The sequence below is a fragment of the Corvus cornix genome, chromosome 2, assembly GCF_000738735.6.
Source record: "Corvus cornix cornix isolate S_Up_H32 chromosome 2, ASM73873v5, whole genome shotgun sequence".
In the NCBI taxonomy this organism is placed as follows: domain Eukaryota; kingdom Metazoa; phylum Chordata; class Aves; order Passeriformes; family Corvidae; genus Corvus; species Corvus cornix.
In genome coordinates, this window is record NC_046333.1 from 14,932,231 (window position 1) to 14,950,817 (window position 18,587).

The 18,587-nt window shown below is 39.2% G+C and overlaps 1 protein-coding gene across 19 annotated transcripts in view; it reads right to left on the reverse strand.

The window, feature by feature from the left end:
- SVIL (supervillin) overlaps positions 1 to 18,587 on the reverse strand; it is a 134,307-nt gene that overhangs the window by 33,243 nt on the left and 82,477 nt on the right. For 7 of the 19 annotated variants that reach the window (XM_039548310.1, XM_039548311.1, XM_019283180.2 and 4 more), the window contains 11 exons: positions 14,980 to 15,063; positions 12,098 to 12,985; positions 11,595 to 11,765; positions 10,933 to 10,967; positions 9,807 to 9,868; positions 9,296 to 9,435; positions 8,442 to 8,537; positions 6,944 to 7,196; positions 5,434 to 5,457; positions 3,956 to 4,427; positions 2,168 to 2,387 (listed from right to left, as the gene is read on the reverse strand). In XM_039548310.1, the coding sequence (XP_039404244.1) occupies positions 2,168 to 2,387; positions 3,956 to 4,427; positions 5,434 to 5,457; positions 6,944 to 7,196; positions 8,442 to 8,537; positions 9,296 to 9,435; positions 9,807 to 9,868; positions 10,933 to 10,967; positions 11,595 to 11,765; positions 12,098 to 12,985; positions 14,980 to 15,063 (2,445 nt within the window). Of the gene's footprint in view, positions 1 to 2,167; positions 2,388 to 3,871; positions 4,428 to 5,433; positions 5,458 to 6,943; positions 7,197 to 8,441; positions 8,538 to 9,295; positions 9,436 to 9,806; positions 9,869 to 10,932; positions 10,968 to 11,594; positions 11,766 to 12,097; positions 12,986 to 14,979; positions 15,064 to 18,587 lie in introns of all 19 variants that reach the window. The other 12 variants (XM_010394947.3, XM_010394946.3, XM_019283172.2 and 9 more) reach the window with 11 other exon arrangements.

An 18,587-nucleotide genomic window follows, 5' to 3' on the forward strand; every position in this document is an offset into this window, starting at 1 on the left:
AGCTTCAATACAGTGGGGACCAGACTGCATAAGAAAGTATTGCTCAGGAATTCATACATCAAAAAAAGGTTGAAAACTAAGTTTAGGCTAGATTTTTCCTGAGAAGGCGAGAATGATGGTAAGACATTCACCAGAAATTAATCATCTGTAGCTTTTTTAAATGGTGATCATGGCATGCACCTGACTTCTACAGCAGAGCGGACAGGATGGCCTTTGGTCTCCATAAATGCACAAGGAGAGGAGAAGAAAGTATAGGTGTCTTTCCTCCTTAAAAAATCATGATTTTCATTCTTCCATATAATATAGGTAATTCTGAAAATACCAGCCACACACTCACTCTACAAGGATAATATTAGTTCAGTAAAGCAAGTCTTTGTGGAAAATCACTTTCATCCAGACCAGAATTCATGCATCCTGCCCAAATACAAATTGCATGTGTGGAAAAGTTGTTCTTCCATAAGGTGAAAGAATGTCTGACACAGCCAGAAAAATCCACTGGATGGGAAGATGAAGTTAGTGAATGTAAAAGGGAAAAAAAAAATCAAAGTGTAATAGTTAATCTTTAGCAGAAATGTTCTTTGATGTTTATGAATACTTGGCACTGACTACAGCCAAGCAAAAGAAACTTACTGGTTGCAGTCTTTTAATTCTGGGACAAGAAGTAGACTACTCTGGTATTTTGGAAGGCTAAAACATTTTGATAGCAGCTCAGTCATTTACAGATGTTTGTGGAATCAGGGTATACAAATTCCTGACAAGACAGCAGTTATTTTCTTTTGTCAGCTCTGGGACTGAGTAGACAGTCTTGGAGTCCTAACAAAAGTGATTCCTGATTTGTGTGACTGACAGGCTTCAGTTCCTCATCAGACCAACTCAGCTGAGGCATTAAAGTTAGGACTGAAACAGCTGCTAAAACTTGGATCTTCCCTTCCCTCCTACCTCTTTCTCCCCACCAGGATCAGGGATGGTAGATCATTTATCGCCTATAAACCAGAAGTTACTGGTCTTAAACCTTATCTGCCAAGACAATTTACATTTACAGGAGGGGGATGGGGAAGGGATGAAAGTTGCTTTAAACAAAACAACAGGAAACTGAAAAAGGTAAGTACATCCTTCAGAAGGGCACTAAGACTGCACAGCTACTGCAGCTGCCCCTGCACCACCTTGTGTAAGGGGGATGACAGGGAATGGGAATGCTCTATTGATAAGAATAACTCACGTGCCTCCTAGAAACACACGCATTTAAGAAGCAAACTTTGGAATCATGTTTAAAAGAAAAAAAAAGGTTCAGAATGCCTAATATCACACTCCCCTCAGAAAGTGAGGGAATACTTTTACACAATGAAAGTTTAATCAGGCAGCTATTTTCATTTATTGATTTTGCTTTCACTGCAGAAAAACTGAAGTAAAAATAGGCCAAATAATCGTAATTCTACTCACTGGACTGCTACCAGTTTGGGACTGAGTTTATACTCCTAAGGTTGTAACTAAATTACAAAAACTTTTACAAGTACTACAGCAGCTATTGGCACTTCAACCCTGAACTCATACTCTCTGCACAAGTGCAGGACTTAACGTTTTGTTTCAGATCAGAATGATCTTGGGTTGGAAAAAGTATTTCTAGTACTCCAATAAACCTGTCCAACTTACTATCCTTTTAAAATCCCTACAGTAAGTTCTGAGAAGTGGCAACCATGAAGTAGGGGGGGCAAGATCATCCCTATTTGTGACTTCCTCTACTCAGCTTATTTAAGGAACTCCTGTAGACCAACAAAAAATGGTTACTAAAATAAACCAGAATCCCATTATACCTGTTGTAACTGAAAGCAGAATCTGGAGAAGTATATTGAGTATATGAGTATAAAGGTAATTAGAACATGTATTTTTTACAACTTTAATTTTCTGAAATACTCATTGATTATTCAGGTGGCTCTTTCAAAATCAGGTTGTTATGTTCTCTTGAATGGTAATTCTCATTCACCATCATCTGCTTTATAAGCATGTCAGGCAGATTAGCTGCATGTTTCTACTGTTAGTAACAATAAAGCCTAATAATCACTACTTAGCTTTTTCAGAAACAGTTTTAAAGCTTCTTTTTATACCATCATCAATATAATAACTGTATTTATAGGGATCACTAAAAAAAAAGAAGGAGAAATTTAAGTACCTTTCCTTAATTGACATAGTTTTGCTGGAATTATCAAGGACATCCTCAGCTGTTTGTGCTTTGCTCTCTCCCATGGAAAACATCTCACAGGAATTCTTATAAAATTTGCCTTCCAATTGTTCAGAGAGCTCCTGCAGTCTACAGGATGCTGCAGCTGCAGTTTGTGAAACTGTCCTCATGGCTGATGTGCTGGTGAGTTCAGAAGAAGGCTCAGCATGGTCTGCCATTCAAAAGAGAAGTGCTGAATTAGTTCTATTCTCAAAGACACTTTACATTGCTAACACTGAAGAAGCAAATCTGTGTTTTAAACATTCACATCATACACTATTCTAACAGGGAAAAACTTCAGGCTGAGCTAGAGTACAAAGATTAGTTGTGCAGTATTACTTGCTGCTGGGACTAGCCATTTGACTGATGTTCACATGAAGCCACAGAATATCATGTTCAATACACAATTCTGAACTTCACATGGAAGAGGCACAAACTGCTGCTCCCATCATCACAGCAACAGGAAAACAGACAGATGAAAGTGACAGGGAACAAAGAGCAGGGGAAGAGAAGCAGACAAAATTTAAACAAGAAATTTACTATTTGGTAAAGCAGTTTAATGCTTGAATAGCATCCTAGGAAGACATTTAATAGCTTAATAGAGGTATTATTTTCTAGGGGTGTGTTGGGGGCTTTTGGGTTTGTTTTTTCAAGCAGCAATTAAACCACAGGAAAAACTGCCTTGATGAAAGATAAATGCACCATTACAGATATCCTTAAAGAAATATAAGCGATCTTCATTTTTATTTTTGAAATTTTATAAACACAACACCCCTCTGATACATGACTGCTCCTATTACATCCCAGTCTCCATCTCCTCTGCAGTCATCAAAGCCCAATTAGATAGAATGGATACTGCTTTAGAGGAATACAGGCAGAACTGTACCTTCCTCTCTATGCCTGTGTGAAGACCATTAAATTCAGAATAAATTAACTTCACAGGATGAACACAAAAATGCTTTTATTGCTACAGGGTACTGTGATCCTGTTACCCATCAAAATAAAACAGAAAAGTAATACAACATCTGTCTTGGGGGGACTTCTAATTCAATAGAATAGAAGGACTTTTGCAATGACCAAATTCACTGTTTATTTCCAAAGTACTTTATTTAAAGATAGGCAAGTTTATTTATTAAGTTTAAATTATGCTGTGCATATAAAAATGTAATTGCTCTGAGAATTTATTGGTTTTTATTTCATCACCACATTAAGGAGAAAATAATATTAGTTTTGCAAAATTAATTATCTGAAAATTATCCACTACTAGTTATGTATGCACATACGTAGGTAATTCAGAACTATGTATGCACAACAAGGCAAAAATTAAGGGCAGATAACTGACCCAGAGCAGCAAGTTTAGTTTGTTCAGAATTTTGGAGAGCAGGGGCAAGGGCAAAAAAAGGAGAGAATAAATCTTAGCTTCAGCATATAATACCACTTCTTTCAAAGGAAATAAATCTGAATAAAACTGAGCCATCTTTAAAGACTGAAAAAATTGAAAGAATAAAAAATACAATATATTTGTAAAACTTAATACTTCCCAGATATTTCTCTACTTCTAAGCAGTGTTAGAAAAAGAAAACATAACCATCCTTGATAAAGCTTGAAGCACCATTTGCTGAATGAGACCACACCAACAGCAAGTAATTACCACACCTCTTTGCCAAGTCTTGCTTTTCATAACACTTTTCGAATCCATCTTTTCTTCAAAGGACTGGCCTTTTTTGACTTCCCATTTACCTTGCATGCCAGTATCAATTTCCTTCTGTTCAAGAGGCTGAAAAAGTGCTTGTGAACTAAACAGCTCCAAGCTGCCCTTCCTCAGGAAGCTGTATGCTGTCTCTTTATGGTGGCCTCCTGTTTTTTCAGGAACAGGATGTGTGGTTTCTTCCTCAAAGGAGCTGTACTTTTTAATTTCATTAGCTTCATGCGCTAGAAACCTCTTTCTTTCTTCTTCATGTTTCTTTGATGCTCTTCTGCTTTCTAGTCCTTCCACTGAGGGATGCCACTGTTCTGACTTCTGAGTGCGTTTTCCTGATGAGTCCAAGTTTTCTGCTGCAGGGTGGAACCTCGTGGCAGCACTCACACTTCCATCAGTCCCTGGCTTCCCGGGCAGGTCCCCGTACAGTGGAGCAAGGGCAGAGGCCATCGCTGAAATCGATGTTGCAACTGCAGTTGACAGGGGAGCGATCTTTCCACTTTCATTTTGTACCTACGAAGAAAAAAAAATGAAAAAACAAACCCAAAAAACCCAAATAGGACTTACAAGCTCTGAAATTATCAATTCCAAAAACCAGTCAAATCCCATTCAAAGGTATGTTTTCATGTAAATATTGTACTCTATCACTATAGACTAGAAACAGATAAGGAAAACAACAATGCCCCTGTAATTTGTCTGCAGATGGGTTATTCCACCAAAGGTAAAAACAACTGCACGTGAACAGCAACATCTTTAGTAACAAGGGGTATGTGGGGAACATGCAACACGCTGTGTCAGGGCTCAGGACCTGCAGCGTTGGGGGAAGGCATTAGTTCAGCTTCCAGAAGCTGGATGACATGCGATGTGCCCACCAGGCTCATCAACTCTGCATCTCAGCAGGACACATCAGCTTTGGCACAGCTCTGCAGCTCCCAGCCCTGGTGCCCGCTCAGCGCCAGGGAGAGACTGTTCCGTGCTGTCCTAACCCAGGGCAGACATTCCTGATGCTCCTGCCACACAAATCACCTTCATGCGGGACTTTTTCAAATATAAACATTGCCTGTCATGAGCAAAGTATTTGAGCCTAAGAAGCATATTAAAAATATTTCCAAATTTGTTTTGCCAGTCCCCACGGTGGAACAGTTATCTTTTCTACTCTTCTAAAATAATAATTTTGTAAAATTTTCCTAGATACAGTTAAGATGCTTTTTTTTTTTCTGAAATGCAGAGCTTTCCTTCTCCAAAGGAGACAAAGGCTATGAAAGAGAGTGACAAATATGCCTCATACACATCTGGAGAGGGTTTTTTTTTGATGTTTTCTTAAACTGCAGAGCTAGTGAACAGTGTGCAAAAGAATAGACAAGATCACACCAGTAGGAGGAAATCAGCTCAGAACTTAAAATGCGCATGCAGGTTCCATAAAACTTCAACAACACAGTCATTCATTAAACAAACTGGAAAGCAGAGCAAAGACTATGTTAGCCCAAAGATTCTAAAGCAAGATTAAGAAAATAGTTACCAGTTTATTTTTTTTCCATTGCATCTATCAGAATTAGAAATTTAGAGGAGATTAGAAAAGTGAATTCCATTTTAATGACAAGATATTTACATTTTCAAATGTGCATTTTGGGAATATAACCTCTAGTTATCTATTTTGATAGCTCTCTTTTGGTTCTTCCCAGAAAAACCATACCTGCATCTCAAAAGCCCCCAATACTCCAAATGAACAGTTCACTATGGAAAGTCTTTTTGAAGATACACTCCCATTGAGCTTGTTTCAGAGTCAACTCTGATTTCATTTGCTAGGTTCAGAAAGAGATGACACAACATGCTTCCTCTGATTTTCCTTGCTTGAAAAGCGTGTTTGCTCTCGAAGTCTCACAAAGTAATGCGATTGTCACTTCTTCCCCATCTGCTTCAGCCCTTTTCTGTTCATAACCTTCCCGGCCCCCAAACAAGTTAGTGACACAATCATTAAAGAGGCCAGGCTGTGACAGTGATTGGCACATGGAAAGTGAATGGAAAAAGGACTATGTAAGGTCTGGAAATCTTGCTTAAATAAATCTGTCAAGCATTTATTATTACTTCGTGTGTAAGTGAAGTAGGCATAAAGTACAATTATAATCTGTAGAGCTTTGCACCAATATGTTTAGAGAAACCCTGCTTTCTCACTGTTCTGTTACTATAAAATACATAAAATGTATAATCATGAAAGAAATACATAGAAAGAAAAGGGTAGGAACTTTCTAACACTCAAATTTATCCAAACCCCTAGAAATATGACATGCATAGGAGTTGTGCTTCACTGTTAAAGTGATTTCTTTTAAAGCTGTAATGCGAAGGGACTGCTGCTTCTGCTATTGTGAACAGCTCTAAAAGACCACTTTGGGGCCACCTCATGCTCAGGCTTCACTAAAAAGGCATTCCTTTGCAGTTCCAATTAGATGAAGTATTCCAGAACAGGAAGCCAAATTTCACTGCACACATTAAATAATTTCTCTTTGACTTCCTGAATTTCAAAAGTATTTCTGCTTTTAGGGAAAAAAAATACAGATAAAAATCAATGCCTCCTCCCAGAGGAAAATGACAGAATATGTCCTAACTAATAACAGAAATATATTGTGCTTTCAGGAAAGAGCCTGAAAATTGCACATGACAAAGCTTCAAAATTTGCTGAAAATACACCTAAAGCAAAATGATGCATGTCAGTTTTTACCTCTTTGATCAGGAATTTACTTTTAGAAGACCTGTAATACTCTAGTGGAAATGACAGACACTGTGAAAGGTACAACTTGCACCAGGCAGGAAGTCGATATACTCATGAATTACTTAAAAAAAGAAGAAAACCATACCAAAAAATTTGAACGCTTTAGGGAATGTTGTTCCTCAATGTCAGAAGGCTGCTTCCTCACAAACTTTCTCCTCTGTGTGTAGCTCAGAGCAAAGGAAAGGCCAGCCTTTATGGTATCTTACACTGAAGATGTTTTCTCCAATAAAAAGAAATGCAGAACAGTTATGATGGCACTTACCTGCTCAACCTCTCCAAGAGTGACTGGCTGGGTCTGGTAACGAGCATTCATTCTCCTGTGCCTCATATCTCCCCGATTCCTTGTGGAGATGGCCCTGGACACTGGCTGAGACAGTTTGTTAAACAAAGCCATCTTTTCTGCCAAGCTTAAGGTGGAAGAATCTGGTTCCTCAGACTGATCTTGCCCCATCGCCTCTTTGGCTGCTCTTATCTCCTCTTTAGCTAAAATTTTTTGGTGTGCTGATGCCTGCAAGCTGAAGAAGCAGAACTGGAAATTAGTTTTGAAGAAGCCATTGTGCAGCTTTAAAATCTCAACCTGATAGAAGCAGAAGATCTGCACGTGAAGCACAATAGCCAATGTAATATAGCAGCCTGAGTGGGTATGCAGTGGTTCAACATTGGCATGATGAATTCTAATTTGACAGCTGAAGATTTAAAAAAAAGTTACATTTTCATTCATGAATTCATTTGATTAGGACACAATGTTTTTTTAAAAGGGAATTCAAGATTGAAGAGAGATTTTACAGACAATCTCTTTATACAGAGTACAGAGCTATGGAGAGACATTTAGGATGCCTGCTGTAGAACATACACAGGTCCTACAGTACAATTTATATAAAGCTCAATTTTTTTGAAAGCAATTTGTGGACCACATATGATAAAGACATTTAAAAGACAGACTTAAACTCCAAGTTAGTGCTGCTTTTAAGTTAGAATAAATTGCAATGCCTCTTATAATCTGAAGTGGAACAGAATTCAGACTGTCTTTTGTTTTGAATTATCTGGGATAAATCAACAACAAAAAATAGTTTTGAAACACAGTCCATTGATTTTGAAGATTGTTTGACCAATGCTGAAGGCAGACATATTAATTCATAAAAGCTGTAACTGCATTTGTCTCTACAATAATGTATTTTATTCACCTTTACAATAAAAGATTTTATTGTTCAACTTCTTCCACATTTACGGAATTAGTAGTATTCTCTAATTATTCTTTTTTCTGTCATGGTCTCCGCTAAAATTCTTTCATTCAGAACGAGCAAACAGTATTCTGCAACTTTCCTATAGGTGGTGCAATTTCTTATATTTCCTTTAATTTTGCAAGCTAAAAAAATATATATGTAGAGACAGACAAAGGACATGTACTCCTTGTGAAATCAAGCACTCAGCTGCGCTATTTTCATCTTAGGATGATACTACCATACAAAAAAAATTACAAGAGCAAAGAGGGTTCTGCTAGGTTTGCTCACATGCAAATTAATTTCTTTCACAAGAAGAATATGCTTCTACAATAGGTAAGTGTGGTTAGAAGGGTCCTGACAAAAAAAAAAGCTGCATTGCTTTATCATGCAAACATAAATGAAGTTGACGAATGTTTTAAATATTCTTGAAACAAGTATTGACTTGACACATTGAAAAGGCATTCAAGGCTTTAAAGATGCATCTGCTATTGAGGAATCTTGTGCTCCATGTAACATGCATGTTTACCCCCCCAGTACCTGGTAGGTTGTACAGTGCTCTTAACTACAGTGGGACTAGGTACTCTTGTCACTACTGTGTGGGTATTCACAGAACGTGAAGCAGGGGTAGTTTCACTTTAAAGAATTGCCAAGGAGGGAAAATTCACAGGGAGAGAGAAGAAAAAAGCATTAAGAAAAGCAATACATTAAGTGTTAACTACAGAAAAGACCAAACCAAACCAAAACAGAAAAAAAAAACCAAACAGCAATGATTTTCAATTAACTGAGTTATCTGCTGTAACATTTGCAAAATAATTCCAAATACGTTGAAAGAACTAAAATCCTAGAGGACCAAACAGGCTGTCTCTTGAAGTTATTCATAACCCATAAAGTAAGCTACCTTTCAGCTGACCATTAGGTGAACATTCATTCACCTTTGTTTAATTTCCCCCCAAAATTATTTTCCCTTTTTCAGGAAAATGTCATGTTATATGAGCAGAGTGCAAGAAAAGCATTTCCAAAAAGCACCTTTGAGATTTCAGAGCATAAAAGGTTTTCCCCAATACATACACACTCCATAAGAAATCGTGCAGATTTCCCTCAGCACAAACTATCCTTTTCATTTGAGTTATGAAACAATGCTATGATTAATCTCATTTACCTAATCCACAGGTTCCTAAACTTCCTGCCAAATTACAGTTCATACAAGTTAGGCTTTACTAGTCCCTCTACATTTAAAAATTAATTCCAATATAGCTTTCCCTGTGGCTCTCAAGGCCTTTAGCAATAAATGTTTTCCTTGCTACAAAGTTATAAGCACCACAGATACGGAGCTTATTCCCAGATTTGAAAGCAGCAGCTGGAGTTAGAGCCAACACATGCACAAGACTTACGTCGCTGCGATGACCACCTCCTCACTGGTAATGGGCTGTGTGTGAGACCTGTCCTGCAAACGCCGCAGCCTTCTCTCCACTGCCGAACTTCTTGAAGGTGGTTTGGGAATATTTTTCATTTCCAATGATTTTTCCATTTCCTAAGAGGACATATGTCATAATTAAAACTACGGAAGAAAAGTTCTGAAGCAATACTTTCTTCTTAGCTTTCCTGAATGTAGAGCAGTGAAGTTCCCAAATGCCCACCTCTGAATTAGAAGCAGATGCAATTTCACAGTATGCACCACAGAGTTAAAACTAACTACACACTTCTCTCTAAATGACATTCTTAAAGAAGGCTTTAGAGCAACAGGTCTACTGTGTAGGTAGGGAATGAAGCAAAAAACAAAATTTATGTAGCTTGGACTTGGTTAACTGCATTATAGTTCATTCTAATGCAATTTGGGTTCCTTCAGCATCTTGTATATGAAATGTTTAATTCAGCTTTCTATTTAGAAAATGTAATACTCACTCTAAAAAGCAGTCTCTTTGCAGCTACGCTTAGTTTGGCTCGATCATCCAATTTTTCTTCATCTACACAAAGGGAGAAAAAAAGGAGGCTGAACATAATGAATCAAGCTCATATTAAGAGTAATGTTTTTTTTAAAATGAATGATTACAAATCAGCAAATAAGCTGGCTGTTCCTCACATTTAACAAAAAACTTACTGTGAACCCAGTTGTGTAAACTTGACTTGTTTTTACATGTATTGCATCAAATGAAAATTCTTGACATGATTTGCAAACAAAAGACTTGTCTTCAGGACAGTTCAAGTCCTTTCAAGCTATCAAAACAACCTTTTATGAATAATCAAACTTATTGCATCAGTCTATGAAAACACATGAACTAAGAAAATAAGGACTTTCTTAAGGGTCAATGAACAGTATTGAACATCTATTTTCTACTAGCTGACCATTCTGATTACCACCTTTTGTCCCCATTTCTCAGAGGCTAAATTGGTATCCTCAGGAGCTGAAATCAGCATCCTCCAGATCCAAGAGCCAGCATCCCAGAGCTGCAAGGAATATCAGCTTTCAAATAGCATAAGGCATTAAATCTAAATATAGCTACTCATGAGATTACCTACTTAATTTGTGCCAGGCTTGCCAAGGGTGACATGTGGGAAAGAGAAGCAAGATGGCAGACTGAATCCTGTAATTTAATAACCTGAATTTTGCAACTTCCTTAGCCAAAAACAAGTTAGCAACATCAGTTTCACATTATACTAAAGGCTTTTTTTAAATTATAAGTCCTAGACCAGTGATTAAAACTGATCAATGATTAATTTTTTTCCCAACAACTAGCTTATTTATTGTCTAAATAAGGAAAAAACCCAACCCCAACTATATTGAAAAGTTTCAAGCCATTCTCCGCTTGACTCCCATTTGAAGTTTGGTATCCACAGACAGACTTTTGGACTTAAATGAGTTTGAAATCAAGTCTGTAGTAGATGTGGCCCAAGGAAAAGGGGTACTTCAACTGTATCATAGGTAAAGATACTTTCAAGTGGATTTTGTTTGCATCACCAAACAGTTTTTCAGTTGAAACAAAATAAAACATATTAGATCCCATTTCTTCCTTAGAAAACAGTAACATACCGTCAGCAGCTGGTATTTCTGCACACAAAATTGACCTAGTGAAAAATTATCAAACAGAAAAAAGTTAGCTGGAAAGAAGACATCAAAAATGAAATTCAAATTCAATCTGAAGTAGCAGGACCTCAAAGTCTTAAGAGTGGGAGAATTTATCTGTTTTTCAGGTTTCAGCAGTGTCCACTTAGGAACATCCTTTAATAAAGCATAAAGGCAAGCAATTGCAGCCAAACTTAAATACAGTAAAGGAAAATTCTTTCTAGTTCATCTTGCAGAAAATAAAAGTTTAAGATTTGCTACCAGCTCTTTTAACATAAAATAGGTAGCTTTGGTGGTTTACAAAGAGAATAAATGATAAAGCAAATTAGATGGAAAGGAGACCCTTTATATAAAACCAAAAGCATTTAACATTAGAACCAGACAGCTACAGTACTTTAGCATGATTCATTGTTCACTATTTCAAATGGGAGGAATTTGCAACAGATTTGTTTTGTTGGGGGGTGTTTGGGGTTTCATTTTATAAGAAACTATAATAAATACTTGATTGTTTTTAAAGAGAAACAATAACCTTGCAAAATGTTTATGCTAATACATGAACAAATCTTTTCACAAGCTTGTTAATAATCTACCTGCACCAGAATGCTACACAGAGCTACATACATGCCTACCTATCTGTCTCCTTTCGTTCTGCTGATGTTATAGGTTGAGTTTTAAATCTCTCAGAAGTCTTTCTATTTTCACCAGGAGTAAAATAGCGCCTCGCCTTTCGTGGCCCTCTTTCACGGTCCCCATTGGCAGACACAGTACTACCTGCTGTTGACATCTCAAACCGAGATTCACTTTCAAATCGCACGATAGAGAGCGCATAGGAAAGAAAATAGGAGAGAGAAGTAAAGCACAGATGTAAGCATCTCAACAACTCCCCAGAGATCACTCTGCATGCTCCTCCGGTACCATGCGCAGACGAACACATTCCAGCTACCCCACATCACAACCTGCACTAGCAAGCAGAAGCACAAAAGCGGGATTCAAACCATCTCAGCCTCCAGTACACACTGGTGAGAGCTAAGCTGTGTGCTTTAAGTGCCGAACAACAACTGCTGTTGAGTGGGTGTAATTTTGCCAAGGACGTGCAAGTTTCACACGAAAATACGAGTGAAATGTCACCTACAGTTCTGTTTTCTTGTTGGCATTAGCAGTCTCCAGAAAGACATTACGGAGCTGGGCAACAGAGACTTTTGTGTCAACCATGCCAATCTCACCATTTGGTGGATTTGCTTCCATGCTCTCCTTACTTTTAAAAGCTTCTAGCTTAGAAGTCACAGTATAGTCAGACATGGAGCGAGTCAGGACCTTATGCTTTGTTGTTGACACTTTCCAAACAGGAGCCTTTGCCTTGTCAGGCTGCAATACAGATCCGCTCTGTATGTACATAACAGCTTCACTCCTTTCTATGTTCTCAGGGGTCTTAAACTGCTGCTCGGGGGCCTGCCTCTTATTGCATTCCAGCTCTCTCTGAACTTCTGAGTTAACTTTTGGCTTGCTTGCAAAGGAGGAGCTCCCCACAGAGGTCTCCAATTCTCCTCCTCCAAAGAGGCCTTCATGGTTCTTCCCTTGCTTGCGAATCTCAGATGGCAGAATTGGTCTTCTGCCTTTGGAAGCCTGTTCACCCTCCAAGGAATCTTCTTCACCAGGTTTTGCTCCATAACCAGGTGCTTCTTTCTTTTCACTCTCTGATGCAGAGGCTGCTGAGGATTTTGTTACGAGGCTTACACTGTCTGGTGGGAGGAGGCTGCCAGCAGAGGCGTTTGCTGGTTCTTCTGCTGCCATCAGCTGAGCTGTGTGAGCAATGCCAGCAGGCTGAATATAGCCATGGATTGGTTGGCGGATGGAACTGACAGGCTGATTTATGACCCTATCAAAGGCAGACGTTTCTGTCTGAAGAGGTATGTAGTGGGCTGGCACTGGATGGGATTTTCTCTGAGATACTGTGTCTGTGGCAAGTTCAGGGCTTCCACGAGCACTTTCCTCTTTCACCAATTTCTCTCTAACTTTTACTCTTTAAGAAAGAAAAAGGATTAAAGCTGTGAACAGCAATACCCAATCTGGAAAGGAACACAGACACCTACTGTGGGTACAGAAAGCAACACTGTAGTAAAATAAAAAACAATACATCAAAGAAAGCAATCTTATGATGCAACCCCTTCCTCCCCCTGAGTCTTAGCAGTAACACTGCTCAAAAACAGTCAAGTGATTCACAGGCCTTGGACATGCATGACTCCTGAGAAGGTAACTGTGCAAGCTCTGAGAACATACAGCATGTTCTCCTGAGATTGCAACTGCATTTGCCAAACAGCACATACCCATAATCTCAAACAAACAAGATGATCAAAACTGCTTTTTATATTATCAGAGTGTTGGGTTCAGCCTGAAATTGCAAATTCTACTGGCAGCTGTGTATGCAGTCAGATATTTGAAGATGTCTAAACACTGGGAAGCTTACGTCATACCAAGATGTTGTTGCATTGGAGAAAGGAATGAAAAAACATGTTATCTCCATCTAGCCTGTCAGATGTTTTGCCAGAGACTGGTTTACTTGTGTTTTTGTGTATCATTTAAGACATCTGAAATGTCACATGTAGTGTAACCTGTTTCAGTAAGTGAGAAAAAATGTTGAAAGGGCAAATGCTAAAACCGAAAGCAAAACTTTGGCATGGCTGTTGCTCTTCAGAGACCTTGCAGGGAAAAAGGCATTTAAAAACCAAAACAGGTGTTCTGTTTTAAAATGTTTCGTTACATTCTAACATGCAAAACTTGCAGGACTGTTCCTAAAAGTTACCTTACTTCAGTGTGTTTTCTAGAAACACCTCTGGACACGTGCAACATCCATGCAAAAAAAGGTTCGTATTTAACCTCTCTAAACTGAATACACGGCAGCACAGTGGGAGGCAAGCACGTGCAGCCAGGGGCAGCCTTTGCTCTGGGGCTATCACTGCAGGTAAAGCACTTTCAAAGCCTCGCCGAGGCTCAGACAGCTTACAGGGCAAGCGTCTGGAGATAATGCACACAGTATTAAAAATGAAAGCCCTGTACTTCCTCCCCTCTCAAATGGGTATAAAAAAATTATTTTAATTCTGAGAAAAGAGAGAGACTCAAGCTAGGAGACTAGCTCTCTGTTTGAAAGTAAGCAATCAGCTCAAAGTATGTGCAATTCCAGGCTTGCTACCAACAGATGTTTTGGAGTTTACATAATTAAGAAAAAAAAAACAAACCTAAGATTTAGGAAAAAAAGGGCAAATTATCTGAGAGAAAAATTCAGAATATCGGAAGTTATTTGAAACACCAATCTTTCTAATATTTCAGTGCTTCTTGAAGATTTAGGCACTTATCAGGGAAACTTCTCAAAGTTGCTTAAGCACATTAAGTATGTTAAGTCTGAAGAAGCATTTGAACTACATGTACCAAGCACTCTCCAGAACATCCACACTGATGTTAGTACTGGGTTATAAGAATTACTTTCATCAGGAACATGAAAAAAAGTCTTCTTGAAAAGCTTTTCATGGTGGGTTCACTGTACGTGTTACCAAACCAGGAGAAAGCAGCTGCCTGTCGCTCTGATCAAGATTTTGTTTTACTTTTCCATGTAATTATTTTTTTACTTCTTTTGTACCATCTCTGTTGGAATTCAAGGAGTTAATTGTAGGGAATGCTAAGATGGAATGGTGTACAGCCTAAAAATATGCTGGTTTGCAGAGTACAAAATGAGATAAAGTAAGAAGTTATGAAATCTTGTGGAAGCCAGAATGATAGTAGCTGTGGAAGAAGCTTGGGGCCTTTGTACTTCTTCATCAAAACACCAATTGGTTGTTGGTTAGAATAAAAGCAGACACTTCAGAAAAGTTTCAACAGCTGTTTATCCACAAAAAACCCCCACTTTCTTACTTGCTGCTGTTAAAGGAAAATTAAGGGCAAGTGTTAAATGAAGAGAGTAAAGGGAAAGAAAGGGGAGGTTTGTAGTCTGATTGTTAGCCACACAGCTATGTTTTATGATACCTGGAGGGCCAGCTGATAAGTGAAGGTGTGTCCCCTTCCGAATCTTTCTGAAGAAACCATTCAGGTTTTGCTTTCCCTGCACTACTACAGAAAACAGAACTTCAGGTAATTTCTGAAATCTCAGCACATGCTCCCATTATTTCTCCCAATCTCCCCTCCCCACTGCTTTTTATTTCTGATCACTCAATTGCAGAGGACTGTTCTAGAAAACAAAAGCAATGCACACTAATTGAATGCAAAGGTGATAAACTGTGACAGAAACTATTATATAATCCCACAAACATATACAAAGTATTCTAAATGTTAAAGAATCTACAGAGGTAACTTTACCAAGTGCACATTGTCCAAAAATTGAGAAGTGAAAGCAACTACACAACCTAATTTTTGCATTTGCCATTGCAGGTCAGTTTGTGTAAGGACATCTGAAAAAGTTGTTAAAGCCATTCCTTTAATTTGTGATTTGAAATGGTAAAGACTGCTGCGACCAAAACAAAGCAGTAATAGGAATTTAATGAAGTGAAAAATTCACATGGCTACATCATATTTCCTCAGAAATTCTCAGAAGCATCTAGAACCCCTCTCTCCTCTTGTAACCCCTTATTGCAAAGCTTCAGAAATGCCCACCTGGTTAGCACAAGTTAAACACACTGTGTCACTGGGTGACTTGGCAAAGGAAAAACTTACGAAACAAAGTGACCCCTAATTTAGTCTTGCCTGACTTTACTCTGTTTACATTTTGGAGTTGAAAGCATAAAAAGAAAGAAGAACTTTTAAAAGTCCTGCAGCACTGCAGGAAAGGGTGTTTGCAGACATCCCACATCCAGTTTCTCAAATACTTTCCTAATGTTCACCTTCACCTACAATTCCCCAGCAACGGCAGAACACATCAAATACTTTTAACCTTGCAAGCACAGGCTGTCCTGCCACATTAACAAACTCACTCCCTGGAGGTGACGAGCATCCAGGATGCTTTCCATTCTTATAGCTACATCTGAAAGAGCTCTTTCCATTGCCGAAGAGCCATTTGGGATAAAAATCCCAAATCAAGCTCCAGGTCATATATTTCAATTTTTCTTAGCTAGTCTTTTAAGAAAAACAGTTGGAAAAGGTAAAATCAACTGTTCTGAAGATAACAGTGTATTTGATGGAAATAAGTTTGAATTTGAGAACTCACCTACCATTGTCATTGAATCCACATCTATGTTAGAACAACGACCAACACCAACGGTTGAAACGCCTTCTCTTTTTCCAAACGTTTTTGAATCCCTAATGGAACTGACCAAATAGAAGGTAAAGCCCTTTCAAAGAAGCTGACTAGAAGTTGCTAGCTGGAATTGCTTTGAAGCATGGGAACTTCCTTCTCTCTTAAGGTGTACTTTGGCACATTTTTATAGTGGGCATGGCCCAAGCAGCAATTATTTGTACTTGATCATTCATCCTTTGAAGAGTGCAATCAGAAGAATGCAAGCCATGTTTTGAATTTAATCAGCCATTTCAGGAGCCAAATGCAGGCAATGTCAAATGATACCTTCTCAGTGATAGGTAACTGGATTAATTATTAAATCTTCTTAATACTGAAGGCACAAAAGCTTTCACATATATTCCAAAGCAAGACGCATTTATTTTCCAATTTAAACTCAGGAACTTTAAATTTAACAAAACCAATTTTGTAGCCTGTATAGAATGTGGAACTGACTTCAGAACAGCAGTCACCTGAAAAAGTTAGCCTTTATTTCTCTTGTGCAAATAGCCTTACAGGAGACCACCACACTAACTTTAAACGGACTGCATGGACACAGTAACTTCTTTACCACTCAAGATCAGGGACAAGAGTTTCAGAGACGTTATTCTTACATCTCTGAATATCATACCACTGAGCACACACTGTCACTGAAGGTGTCAGGGCTGTTAAAGAATGGACTCTTGGCAACTTGGCCTTTAAAGTACCACTTACTGCCTACACGTGTATCCAAACAAGAGACCAAACCCTAAATTTAAGCTCTTAGCTGCTTTAAGTACTACACCACATCTTGGTGGGTGCAGATGGTTTCCTTCAAAAGATAGAGAGACAGCAATTATGGGAAATTTGTTTTATGCAAATATTGACCCAAGCCTCATCCAGAAAGAATATGAAATTAGAGATAACGCAGTCAGCAATTTGTATTATATTATTGTTTATTCATAGAATCACAGAATAGTTTGAGTTGGATGGGACCTTTAAAGGTCATTTAGTCCAATCCCCCTGCAATGAGCAGAGACATCTTCATCGACATCAGGTTGCTCAGAGTCCCATCCAACATCACCCTGAATGCGTCCAGGCATGGGGCATGCACCTCCTCTCTAGACAACCTATGCCAGTGCTTTACCATCCTTCTTGTAAAAAATTTCTTCTTTATATCTAGTATCAATCTACCCTCTTTTAGTTTAAAACCATTCCTCCTTGTCCTATTGGAAAGGAGAAATGTCCCTATTAAAAAGTCTGTCCCAGTCTTATAATCATCTTCTGCAGCACTGAAAGGCTGAAATCAGGTCTCCCTGGAGCCTTCTCTTTTCCAAGCTGAACAACCCCAGCTCTCTCAGCCTTTCTGCACAGGAGAGGTGCTCCATGCTTCTGATTATTTTTGTGGCTCTCCTTTAGACTTGCTCCAACAGTCTGTATCTTTCCTGTGCTGAGGATTACAGAGCTACAGATGCAGTATTCCAGGTGGGATGTCATGAGAGCAGAGTAGCAGAGAGAGCAGAATCACCACTCTTGACCTGCTGACACGGTCCTTTTGATGTGGCCCAGGACACATTTGGCTTTCTGGGCTGCAAGTGCACACTGCCAGCTCATGTCCAGCCTCTCATCCACCAGTTCCCCAAAGTTCTTGGCAGAGCTGCTCTCAATCCCTTCAACCCCCACCCTGTACTGGTACTGGGGCTTCCCCCAGCCCAGGTGCAGGACTTGGCACTTGGCCTTACCAAACCCCTCATGAGACTCCCATGAGCCCACTTCTTGAGCTTGTCCACGTCCCTCTGGATGATATCCCATCCTTCAGGAGTGTCTACTGCACCACTCAGCTTGGTGTCATCTGCAAAGTTGTTAAGGGTGCACTCAACCCCCTTGTGTCATTGACGAAGACATTAAACAACCCTGGTCCCCATTCAGACCCTTAAGGGACGCCACTTGTCCATCAGGACTCTGAGCTGTTGACCACTGCTCCCTGGATGCAACTGTCCAACCAATTCCTCATCTACTGAACAGTCTGTCCATATCTCTTCCATTTACAGAGAAGGATGTTGTGGGGGACTGTCTCAAAGGCCTTCCAGGAGCACGGACAGAGACATCCATAGCCCTTCCCTTGTCCAGTGATGTAGTCACTCCACCACAGAAGGCCACTAGGTTGGTCAGGCAGGACTTGCCTTGGTGAAGCCATGCTGGCTGCCTCGAATCACCTCCCTGTCCTCCATGTACCTTAGCATAGCTTCTGAGAGGATCTGTTCCATGATCTTCCCAGGTACAGAGGTGAGGCTGACCGAGCAGTAGTTTCCAGTATCCTCCTTTCTCCCCTTTTTAAAGATGGGTGCAATGTTTCCCTTTTTCCAGTCACTTGGGACTTCACCTGACT